This window comes from Mus caroli, chromosome 10, assembly GCF_900094665.2.
Source record: "Mus caroli chromosome 10, CAROLI_EIJ_v1.1, whole genome shotgun sequence".
Classification (NCBI taxonomy): Eukaryota; Metazoa; Chordata; class Mammalia; order Rodentia; family Muridae; genus Mus; species Mus caroli.
Window position 1 is genome coordinate 121,007,148 of NC_034579.1, and position 11,695 is coordinate 121,018,842.

Here is an 11,695-nt window from a genome sequence, read left to right on the forward strand (position 1 = left end):
TCACTTTGTAGACCAGGCTGGCCTCGAACTCAAAAATCCGCCTGCCTCTGCCTCCCAAGTGCTGGGATTAAAGGCGTGCGCCACCACGCCCGGCTCAGGTAAGGGACATTTTTACCTACTGCTCTCCCCGGAGCTCCCAGGAGCAGCTTTGGAATCTGTAGGAGAGGGATCTGGAACTGCCCCAATCTATTGGTAATATAGTAGCAATAACGATAGCAGCTGGCTACTAATAACGGACTGGATACTTGTATCAGGTGTTAGTCTGTGTGCTCCTTTAAGCTTCACAATCACCAATCACCATATAAAATAGGTGATGCAATATTATTTCCATTTTTTTTTTTTGGACTAGGGGGCACAAAAGATGTTATATTACTTGTCTAAGCTGGTAGTGGCTGAGGTGGGGACAGGATCACAAACAAGATGAATGCCAAGTCCTTGGCTACTGCTTGGCCAGTCAGGAGTCACTGCTTTAGTGGGGGCTCATTAGGCTTTCTAAATTCAGCTAAACTTCTCTCAAGAGCTAAATGTCAGTTATCTTAAGCTTGTCAATTTCAACTTGTTGATAACATACTTTGTAAAAATGCTTTTTTTAAATGTTTTTTTAGATCCAATAACATACCTGAAAACATGAGTGCCTTCAAAAATCCCCCCTCCCCACAGCCTTCTGCACATATAAATGAATGAAATAAAAACACATGTAGATAAACACACAGACACAGATCACACATATAGATACACATAAAGAGAACATACCTACTGGGATAAACATCACAGCCGTCTATATTATCTGCTAACATGAACATGCATGGGTATATGCGCAAAGGCCTAAACATGGAAGAGAGAGAGAGAGAAAGAGAGAGAGACCCTAAAATTCATCCCTAAAGTTCACCTAGGTTAGTATTTTACCCAGTTTCCCAGCTATGCACATACTTACTTTCACAAAATAAAGATTCCATTATAAAATGGTTGGAGTCCTGGGCCTGAGGCAAGAAATCCGGAGCACACCCTCCTGAGAGCTCCCTCTCCAGCTTTGGTCAGTGGGAAGAAAACAACCACTCAGGACTTGGGGACCATTTCCCATCACAACCTCTCCTAAAGTCCCGTTCCCCGCTCTATCCCTCGGAAGCCTGAGGAACCCTGTTCTCCGGCTATAGAAAAAGCCTTATGGCTTGAATCTGATTTTCCCCTGCTGAGGCTCCTTAGGCGAGCAACGGTTTTCTTAGGAAGTTGCCTTAAGACAGCACCAGACACAAACCATGATGTGAGCGGCTCAGGACCATTATGACTTGTAGATTCAGGTCCGGTTTTAACATGTGCCCTTTCAACTGAGTTTACTGAGGCTAGATAGGTCAAAAAAGGTTAAGTAAACTCAAAATCCTCCTGCCTCAGCCTTTGGAGTACTGGGATTGTGTGTATCTACCACACCCAGTTTCTTGTTCTTTTCAAAGGTTAGTGCTGACCTACTACAAAGCACCCAGTATTAGTAAGAAGGGACCAGCTGATTCTAAAATGAGTGAATTTCTTGGAAATCCATATCTGGCCCCAGTCTCCTGGAGCTGAGGCTGTCTCTACGACTAGGAGCTAGCTTTCTGGGAGACAATATTCTTAAAGGGAAGCTCAGGGACACTGAGGGAAAAGCATTCTTTGTGGCTCTCCCAATGAAGGACTGGAAACAGGAGAGAAAGCAGGTGCCTCAAGGCGCACCAGTAACTCCAGAGGCTCTTTGATGCTGCTGTCATCCCTAGGATAAAGGCAAGAGGGAAAACACACTCAAGTCTACTTTCATGGCACTAAAATCTAAGAAGGAATCTGTGTCAAAGGCCAGAGGGTCTTTGTGAGGCTCCAGGGACTTAGACTTCTAGCCTGAGGCTGACGGGGACAAAAGTCAGATTTGGGAAACTCATTCGTTTCCCCTCTCAGCCTCGGAAACCCCAGTGAGGGAATTTCAAATGCCTGGGACTTCCAAGAAATCTCAGACTGTCAAAGCCAAGAATTAAGGCTGCTCTCAGGTATCAGAGACATTTTCTTGGTCAAAGCCATCGCAGATTGGCTGGACCTCCAGGGAGCAAAGCTAAATCGTGAGGTCCACAGCAAAGCAACTAGGAGGTGGAGAAAGGGCAGAAAGGCGGGGAAGGGATGGGGAGCAGTTGCGCTAAGCTGAGCGGTCTCACACACCGAAAGAGACCGGCCCTCTCCTGGATCCTTTGAGTGGTCGACTCTGGGGAATAGCCTGGAGCTCTGCAAGCCTCTGCACTTCTCTGCAAGGGATATCTTTCTCCAGCTTTCTCTTCTTGACCATGGGCTCCAGGTGGCAGGATGCTAGCCTGCTATCAGGGACCAGTCAGTGCACGAGCAAAGAAAGACTGCCACCCCCGGCTCGGCTCTATTGTGGGCAGGAGGCTGAGGCCCCTCACATGTCGGTTCCAGGCTGAAGCATCTGCTGTCAAAGCTCTTCTTCCCATCTCAGGTCTTTCTACTCTCCATTCCCACCCAGGCCTGTTTCGGTATTCCACCCCTGGCTGCTCTACCTCTGTCCCCAAGGCCTAATCAAGATGTCACCACAAGCTCCCACTGTCCAAGTCACGGTCTTCGCTTAGCAACACCAAGCACCCTTTCCCATCCTCCCCAAGTGTAAGGAGGAACGCCCCCTCCCCCCGCTACACACACAGCCCCCGTCCTCTCCCTCTCCTCAGGCTTGGGAGTTGTTACTGAATTGGTTCCCTAGCCCCATCACCCCCCTACCCCCCTCCGCTAGCCGCCTTCTGCCTGAACTTACATTATCCTTCCCTTGCCGGTGAGACCCTGGGGTGCGAACGCGGCCGCCGCCTTGGAAACGGCGAGGGAGTGCGGGTGGTGTGTGCATGTCTGCGTCTCGGTGGCAGGCAGGGGTGAGCCCAGCCACTCACCTTCCAGGAAGCGTGGATTCCTGGAAGTGAGGGGAACCGCCGTCATTTCGCAGGCAGTGGCAGCCGCACGGTGAGCAGGGGCCCACGGCTGCAGCCGGCAGAACCGCTCAGCCCAGGGTGTATGTGATGAGAGCCGNGTGTGTGTGTGTGTGTGTGTGTGTGTGTGTGTGTGTGAGAGAGAGAGAGAGAGAGAGAGAGAGAGAGAGAGGGAGGGAGGGAGGGAGGCGTGGATGCGCTTGGGGAGGGGGCAGGAGAAAACGTACCAGTGTGTGTGTGTGTGTGTGTGTGTGTGTGTGTGTGTGTGTTAGAGAGAGAGAGAGAGAGAGAGAGAGAGAGAGGGAGGGAGGGAGGGAGGCGTGGATGCGCTTGGGGAGGGGGCAGGAGAAAACGTACCAGTGTGTGTGTGTGTGTGTGTGTGTGTGTGCGCGCGCGCGCGCTAGGCTACAGCATCCCTTTTCCAAGACAGTGGAGAGGTGGGAGTGGGGGTGCACAGCGAGTGGGGGGTGCACAGGGAGGGTAGGCAGATGTGTTTGCCCTCCTGCCCAACAGACAAAGAGGAGCTGCATAACAAATGTTGAGAGGGAGGCAAGTGTATGTTTGTGTGTGTGTGTGTGTGTGTGTGTGTGTGTGTGAGAGAGAGAAAGAGAGAGAGAGCGCCGCAGGCTTGTGGGGAGGAGGAAGGAGGGTGTCCCAGGGAAGGCCCAATCCTCTGCCAGCTAGGGAAGCCAAGGCCCCACAGGTCATGGGGCCCTGGACACAGGGGCAGCCTCCAGGATCTAGAAGTGGCAGAAGGCTCCTCCCCCAGCAAACTCAGGCTCCTGTCCATCCGCCCCTCCTTCTGACAATCCCCCTTCCCATCACTGACTAGTGGAGATCTGGGACCCTGAGCTCTTTCTAATCCCTGGTTGGGTCTCCCTGTCTTCCCTCTCTCCCGTGCCTCTGGGGCTGCGGGAGTCCTGGATGAGTCCTGTCCTCTATCAGGATAAGGCTCTTGCTCGCTTTCCTTCCAGAGGAACTGCTCACTGCTGAGCTGACCTACTTTGGAAGACTGCATTTTCTGATTCCAAGAATTTGGGGATGGGAGGGGCCATGAAACTTTGGGCTGCCAATCCTTGCACCCCTCTCTCCTCGAGTTCTCTTAAATGTTTCAGGGCACCAAGATAAGCTCTGCTCCATCTGATTTGAGCAACTCAGTTTCTGTTTTCAGTGTCTGTGGGGGGTAGGGTGGGAATCTGTGCTTGTAAATTAGTGGACTCTCATTTCCCCCATTTCTTCCCATGGGAATTATCTGTACTTTTAGAAAGGAAGTTGGGGGGCGTGTGCTTTCAGAATCAGGTTCTATGAGATGGTAACATCCCTTAGTAGAACGAGAGGCTACCTCTCTTTATCAGGTGGCCAGTGGGGGAGGCATAGGGCTATGGTGACCTGAGAAAGGGCCGGTAAAAAACCAGACACTGGGAACAACTCTGCTTTCGGATCAGCCCAGGAGAGGGATGGAGGTCAATAATGGGTTCTTACATGCCCTATTATACACCCTCTTGGCCATGTCTGGCCCTGAAGGGGGCATTCTTTAGACCTAATGTCAGTGCTGCCCTGACTTTGTCTTTTTGAAGGTAGCTGCTGACATCTGGAGTTCTTAAAACACACAGGAGTGGTTTGGGTTTCTTATTTGGAGACTGTGCTGGGTCCACTTCGCATCAGGCCAGGCCTGCTTAAGGTTGGTTTCATAGCACAGTGAAGCAAACAGCCTCAGACATTGCCTGCTTGTGTCCAACATACTCCCTTGATGCGACTGAGAAGAGCCCACGGCACATCTCCCCAGCCGCCTTCACAGCTTCTCCCTTGCCTTCCTTAGGGCAGGGATTGGATTCTATCCATCTGACAGTAACCACCCAGCACAAACTGGGTCCTTGGTGTTCTTGTTGCTCAACAGTGAATAAACCTGACTGAACTGGAGGTGGGAGAGTTGGCTGGTTCCCCAGAAGGGCCTCTTTCAGTTAAAATGGCCCACCTGAATTATGTCATTCTGTCCAGTATGAACTGTGTCACTCTGTGGCAGACACCACACACCTGTACCTGAGCCAGTTCCTTCAGAGTCGGTATCTTTCTGTGAGTTACGCAGAGGATGACGGTGATTCTCGCGTGTGTCTGACTGATTTTACCCTTTCCATCTGTACATGTCAATAGTTCCTTTGTTGGCTCCACTTTAGAGTAAACAAAATAACTCATAGCCCATTTTCACAATGGCACTCTGGTTTGCTCTACTGAAACAGACTCTTCACATTCTGTGTCAACCAGCCTTGAATTCATAATCTTCCTGCTTCTACCTCTTTGCTGTTGAGATTACAGCCATCATAATCTTTACTGTACTTTGTTGTTGTTTTGAGACAAGGTCTTGTGATATATCCTTGGCTGGCCTAGAACTGCCTATGTAGATCAGGCTGGCCTTGAACAATACATAGAGATCTGCTTGCTTCTGCACCACCTTGCAAGACTCAACATTTTTACTTTTTACTTTTTAAAAAAGATTTATTTATTATTATATCTAAGTACACTGTAGCTGTCTTCAGATGCACCAGAAGAGGGTGTCAGATCTCATTACAGATGGTTGTGAGCCACCATGTGGTTGCTGGGATTTGAACTCAGGACCTTTGGAAGAGCAGTCAGTGCTCTTACCCGCTGAGTTCTTTTAACTTGAGTTTGTGTCACTATATAATTCAGGATGGCTTAGAACTCACAATCTCGCCTTAGCCTCCCACGGACTAGTATTAAAGATTTATGATATCATACCTGTTTCTTTGACCCTGACATTCTAATAGGTTTTTTTTTTTTTTTAATCTTAAAGACTAACTTTCAAGCCAGGCTGGACAGCACACATTTATAATCTCAGCACTTTGGGAGTGGAGAGGGGGACACCGAGAGTTCATGTCCAGCTTTGGCTACATAGCAAGTACAGGGCAGACCAGGCTATAAAAATCTCCAATCTCAAAAGAAAAACAAACAAACAAACAAATACTAACTCTGTCTTAGGCTCTTTCTTTACTCAGAAAATTGGCCTGATGAAGCTCCTGACTTCATACCCTGGAATGGCAGGGTGCCTGGTTTATGGAATGCTGAGGTCAAGCAGGGCCTGGTACATGTCAGGCAAGCAGCTTACAGAGCCGTACCCCTGCCCCCACCCCTTATTTCTTTTTAACTTATTAAACTTGATTGTTCTGATACTTCTACAATGCACTCTTGCAATAAATAGGTAATAATCTATTCTTCTTCCTCTGTAAAGATATTTGGCAGGTGTGAGCAGCCTATAACATGATATCTTGTGGAATAGGTCCGGGGAGAATAATGGGTTCTCCAAACCTGTCTTTAAAGGATACAAACCAGTAGCCTCCTGGCTGAATTCAGACGGCATCAATTATTATTATTTTTGTTTGAGACAAGATCTCTCTATTTAACCCAAGCTGTCTTGAAACTTACTATATTAACCAGGCAGTTCTTGAGCCTACAGAGATCCATCTGCCTTGCTTCCCTCCCTCCCCACCCCCAAGTGATGAGGACACACAGACCTGACTTGCCACATGGGGCACTTTTTAAAATGTTAAGTGATTCTTTTACTTACTTTTGAAATTGTTTATTTCTTTTTATTTTTAAAATGTATTTGTTCTTATTTTATGTACATTGGTTTTGTTTTGTTTTGCCTGCATGCATATTTGTGTGAGGGTGTTAGATCCCTTGGAACTTGAGTTACAGACAGTTGTATGTATGTATGTATGTATGTATGTATGTATGTATGTACATATGTACATATGTATGTATGTAGCTGGCCTGGGACTCACTGTGTAGACCAAGTTTGCTTCAAACTCACAGAAATCTGCCTGCCTCTGCCTCCTAAGGGCTGGTATAAAAAATATGAGCTATCAACCCCAGATTGGTTTTATTTCCTTGATTAGGGGTCTGTTTCCATGGTCTTGTCTGGCTTCAAATTCATGCTAATACTCCTTCCTCGGCTTTCCAAGTAATGGGGTAGCATGTTCACGTCTGGCTTGACTGGTATATGTATGTATGTATATGTATCTTTAGCCTCTGCACTCAGGAGGCAGAGGCAGATGGATCTCCATGAGTTCAAGGCTAGTCTGGTCTATACAGAGAGTTCCAGGCCCCCTACCCCCACTCCCCAGGCCACATGACAAAACAAACCCCTGTCTCTAAATAAAGAAAATAAAATTTGATTTCTGCTGGACACGGTAGGGGTGGTAACATGGTAGCTTATATCTGAAATGCAGCATTTCATAAGGCGGGCAAGAAGAATTACCACAAGTCTGATGCCAGTTCCAGATCAGCTTGGATCGTATAATGAAGTGGACACTGAGTAGCAGTGGGGGACCCGGGGGGGGGAGGTATTCTCCAGTCTGTGACAGTCCCTGCTGTTCTATTTACTATTCCCCCCCCCCATTTGAAAGTTTCTCGAAGGGACTGGTGAGATGGCTCAGCGGTTAAGACCAACAACTGTTCTTCCAGAGGTTCTGAGTTTGATTCCCAGCAACCACATGGTGGCTCACAACCATCTGTAATGAGATCTGATGCTCTCCTCTGGTGTGTCTGAAGACAGCCACAGTGAATAGAATAAATAAATCTTTTTAAAAAAGAAAAAAGAAAAAGAAAAGAAAGTTGGTGAAGATGGTGCATTCTGTTTGGATGGGACACAACTCTATGTTTGGCTGGTGGCCTCAGAACAGATGAAAAAGAAGCACATTTTTCTACCATCTACTTGCTTCAGATCATCTATTTTATCCACTTCTATCCCCCTCCCTCCCTGCAGCCTAGAAAAGAACCACTGTTAGAGATATAAAACCATGGGAGGCAGAGGCAGGTGCATCTCTGTGAGGCTGACCTAGTCTACAGAATGGATTTTAGGATAGGCTACACAGAGAAACCCTGTCCCAAAAAAAAACAAAAACAAAACAAAAAACCCAAAACAAAACAAACAAAAACAAAAACAAAAACAAAAAACTGAGTGGCAGCTGGGACTGACATTTAGTTAAGAAGAAGTGTGTGCCAGGGCCAGAGGCTGTTGCCTTCACCCAAGTGTCCGCTCCCATGTCCATCTGAATGGAACATACAGAAGGCATACCAGACATATAGGAACGGTCATTGCAGTCTTCTATGTCCATCTTAAGAAGATCCTGTTGAAAGAGAAAAGGCCTGCTGTTAGGAGCCACAGCTGGGGAGGGATGAGTTTTTCTTCTACATTCTGGAGTAAACAAGAAATCTAAAGGATCAGAACAAAAAAAAATTTTTTTTTTTGTCCCAGGAAACAGACAACGTTTATAGACTTATAAATGCAAAAATTTCCTTCAACCTACTATCTATCTATCTATCTATCTATCTATCTATCTATCTATCTATCGGGACACACAACCCTGGCTGGCCAGGACCTCACTGTTATGAGTGCCCCTCTTTCCCTCACAAGCGTGGTCAACCCACATTCTTTAGGATGCTTAAGCTTCTGAGGTAGGCATGCTGCTTTGCTGCAGAGTGGCTCTGGATTCTGAGGGAGTGTCCTTGCTCTTCAGTAGAACTGATATTGCAGATGGGTTATACCTCCCGCCCCCCAAGGAGGCAAAGAAACAGCCTCATAGAGGCGCAGCAGACTTCAGCTGGCCTTGGATGCTGCTGCTTGCCTAGCGCATTCCAGCACTCAGAGGTGAAGGCTGGAGGATCTTGGGTCTCAGGTTAACCAGGGCTATGAAGTGAAATTTTGGAAGGGGGGGGGGAAGTCATATTCTGTTCTTACAAGTATCCTCTTCTTTTGGGGTGCATGTAGCAGAAGGTGGGGTGACAGGAGAATGGAAAATGGAATAGGAGAGAAGCCCCTGTCAGGGTTCAGTGATGGCGTCTCTACTGATCATATAGTAAATTTTTTATGTGTGTACTGAACACTCTAGGCAAATGCTGTACCGATACTACATCTCCATGCCTAAACTTGCCTTATTTTTGCTTGCCTTATTTTTGTTTTAGTTCTGGCTGTCCTAGTACTTTCTAGTAAACCAGGCTTCCTTCCAGTTAGCCTCAAACTCAGAGATCTGCCTGTCTCTGTCTCCTGAGTGCAGGGATTAAAGTCCTGAATCAACATGCCTAGCTCCCATGTATAGACTTTCAAATGGCTTTCCCCAACCCTCTGGTCAATTTATTTTATTTTGCTTTTAATTTTAAAAATATGTTTAAATTAGCTGGGTGGTGGTAGTGATGCCTTTAATCTCAGCACTTAGGAAGCATAGGCTAGTGGATTTCTGGGGGTTCCAGGCCAGCCTGGTTTATAAAGACATCAGGAGCTACTGGAAACAAAGATAACAAAACAACCCCCCCAAACATATAAAATTTTAGGTATATGAGTACTATACCTTTGTGTATTTATGTGCATCACATGAGCTCAGTGTCTAAGGAGGCCGGAAAAGGGCACCAGATTACCTGAAGTTGGAGTTACAGATGTACGGATGTTTGTGAGTCATGTGGGTGTTGGGAATTGACCCAGGGTCCTCTGAAACTCTGAACTATCTCTCCGGTCTCATTATGTTTGTTTTAAAGACAAGAGGAAAAAGTGCACACACCTGTCAGCAGTTAGGAACTGGAAGCAGGAGGTTCAGAGTTCAAGACCAGCCTCAGCTATATAGTGAGTTTGAGGTCAGCCTGGGATACATGAAATCCTGCTTCAAAAAAACAAAAAAACAATTCATTAAAAGCACTGAGGGTTTTTTGTTTTTGTTTGTTTGTTTTAAGACAGGGTTTCTCTGTGTAGCCCTGGCTGTTATAGACCATGCTCTGTAGACCAGGCTGATCTCAAACCCACAGGTATCTGTCTGCCTCTGTCTCTCGAATGCAGGGATTAAAAGTGTTCGGCAGCCGTGCCTGGCGAGAGAGAATTTTAAAATGCATATTAATCTATTTATCTGAAGAGTACTAAACAATTAAAGTGAGCGTTTATTGCAATAAATTATCTCTTTAGGTGTCCTTGGGATAGGACAAGAAAAAATATCTATTTAGGGCTAAACATGGTAGTCTGTGAGCCCTGCACTTCGGAGACAGAAGCAAATGGATCTCTTGTGAGTTCAAGGACAGCCTGACCTATGAAAGCTAGTTCTAGGCCAGTCAAGGCTACATAGTAGTAAGACCCTGTGTTTAAAAACAAAACAGAACAAGAAGATCTTGGGGATGGAGAGATATCTCTGTGGTGAAGAACATTGGATGTTCTCTTCCAGAGGACTTGGGTTCAGTTCCCAGTGCCTGCATAGTGGCTCACAACTAGTCAGGGATCAACCTCTGTAGGCACTGCACACACATGATGTACAGATAGTCATTCAATACTCTTACACATAAAATAAAAATAAAAAGTCAGAAGAAAAACTGGATTTCGTCCTTGGGACTCCAGAGGTGCTGCACACAGTGTTGTGCTTACTTGCAGGTAAGTACTCATACACAGAAAATGAAACAAATACATCTTTTTAAAAAGTCGATATGTCAGAAATGTATATACGTCCTAGATTGTTTTTGCCACTCTCCTAATCGGTATGAATGCCCCAGGGACAGATCTGCAGAAACCAGAGTGCAGCAGGAAAACAACCCAAGAGGCCTCCAGGAGCCCCGGGCTCTTTGAAGACTCTCTGGAAGGCAGAGAGGGGAAAGTTTGCTTTGTTGGTGAAGCTATCTTAAGGGAGCGTAGATGGGCTCACAGGGGAGAAACGTCTGTTTTCCTGCCCAAGTCTTATGTGGAGCAAGGCTCGGGAGAAAGTCTGAAATGCAGGCTTGTGTCTGTCTGCAAAGCAATTCTCCCTTTCCTTAGCCCTAGGAATCCTGGGTATGTGGGGAAAGTTCTTGTCTCTATGACCCGGGATGGACTGAGCTTTGGAACCGGGGCTAAAACAAGCCACAGCTCTATGGTGGTAAGTACATTTCCAGTTCCAACAAGCCACAATTATAAGTGATTGCTTAAAGTTTCCCCCGGGGGCAATGGTTAGAGGAACCCAAGAGCACGTGCTCAGAACACCCTTTGGAACTAGCCCACAATCGAGAAGTGGTCAGAGATCCCGAGACTTGGGAGGTCAGTCTGAACTCAGAAGTCAGCAGCTCCACAAAGGGCCTTTGGGATGTTTTTTTCAAAAACAGCTACAAAGCTCAAAGAGTTATGCATGACTTCCCTCAAATGTTCCCTTTCCCCATACAGAAGAGAGAAGATTTTCCCATTTTCTGTTTGGAAAAACTGAGGGGTTAAAACAGTTAAGCCGCTCTGTCAAGACTTAACTTGAGGATGAATTGAGAATTAGAACATGACTCTCCTTCGTCTCAGAGGCACACTCTTTCTTTTAAGATCATTTTTTTTTATCATTTTTAAAGTTTGTGTATGTGCTCGTGTGTGTGTGTGTGTGCTCTTGGAGACCAGAAGCACACACCTTGTCCTGGCTGGTTTTGTGTGTCAACTGGACACAAGCTAGAGTCATCATAAAGAAAGGAGCCTCAGTTGAGGAAATGCCTCCATGAGATCCAGCTGTAAGGCATTTTCTCAGTGAATGGGGGCTGGGGGTGGGGGCATTGTGGGTGGTGCCATCCTTGGGCTGGTGGTCCTGGGTTCTATAAGAAAGCAGAGTGAGCAAGCCAGGGGAAGCAAGCCAGTAAGCAGCACCCCAGGATAGCCTCTGCATCAGCTCCTGTTTCCAGAATCCTACCTTGTCCTGACTTTAGTTTTTTTTTTTTTTTTTTTTTAAAGATTTATTTATTATATGTAAGTACACTGTAGCTGT

The 11,695-nt window shown here is 46.5% G+C and overlaps 1 protein-coding gene across 4 annotated transcripts in view; it reads right to left on the reverse strand.

The window, feature by feature from the left end:
- The window catches only part of Ikzf4 (IKAROS family zinc finger 4), a 20,274-nt gene extending 12,221 nt beyond the window's left edge, over window positions 1-8,053 (reverse strand). The window contains exons 1-3 of one of the 4 annotated variants that reach the window (XM_021174627.2): window positions 2,777-3,049; window positions 935-1,028; window positions 754-825 (exon numbers count right to left, since the gene is read on the reverse strand). In XM_021174627.2, the coding sequence (XP_021030286.1) occupies window positions 754-769 (16 nt within the window). In that variant the 5' untranslated portion in view covers window positions 770-825; window positions 935-1,028; window positions 2,777-3,049. Of the gene's footprint in view, window positions 1-753; window positions 826-934; window positions 1,029-2,776; window positions 3,050-8,034 lie in introns of those variants that run through there. The other 3 variants (XM_021174625.2, XM_029482254.1, XM_029482255.1) reach the window with 3 other exon arrangements.
- Between the last annotated feature and the right edge of the window lie 3,642 nt (window positions 8,054-11,695).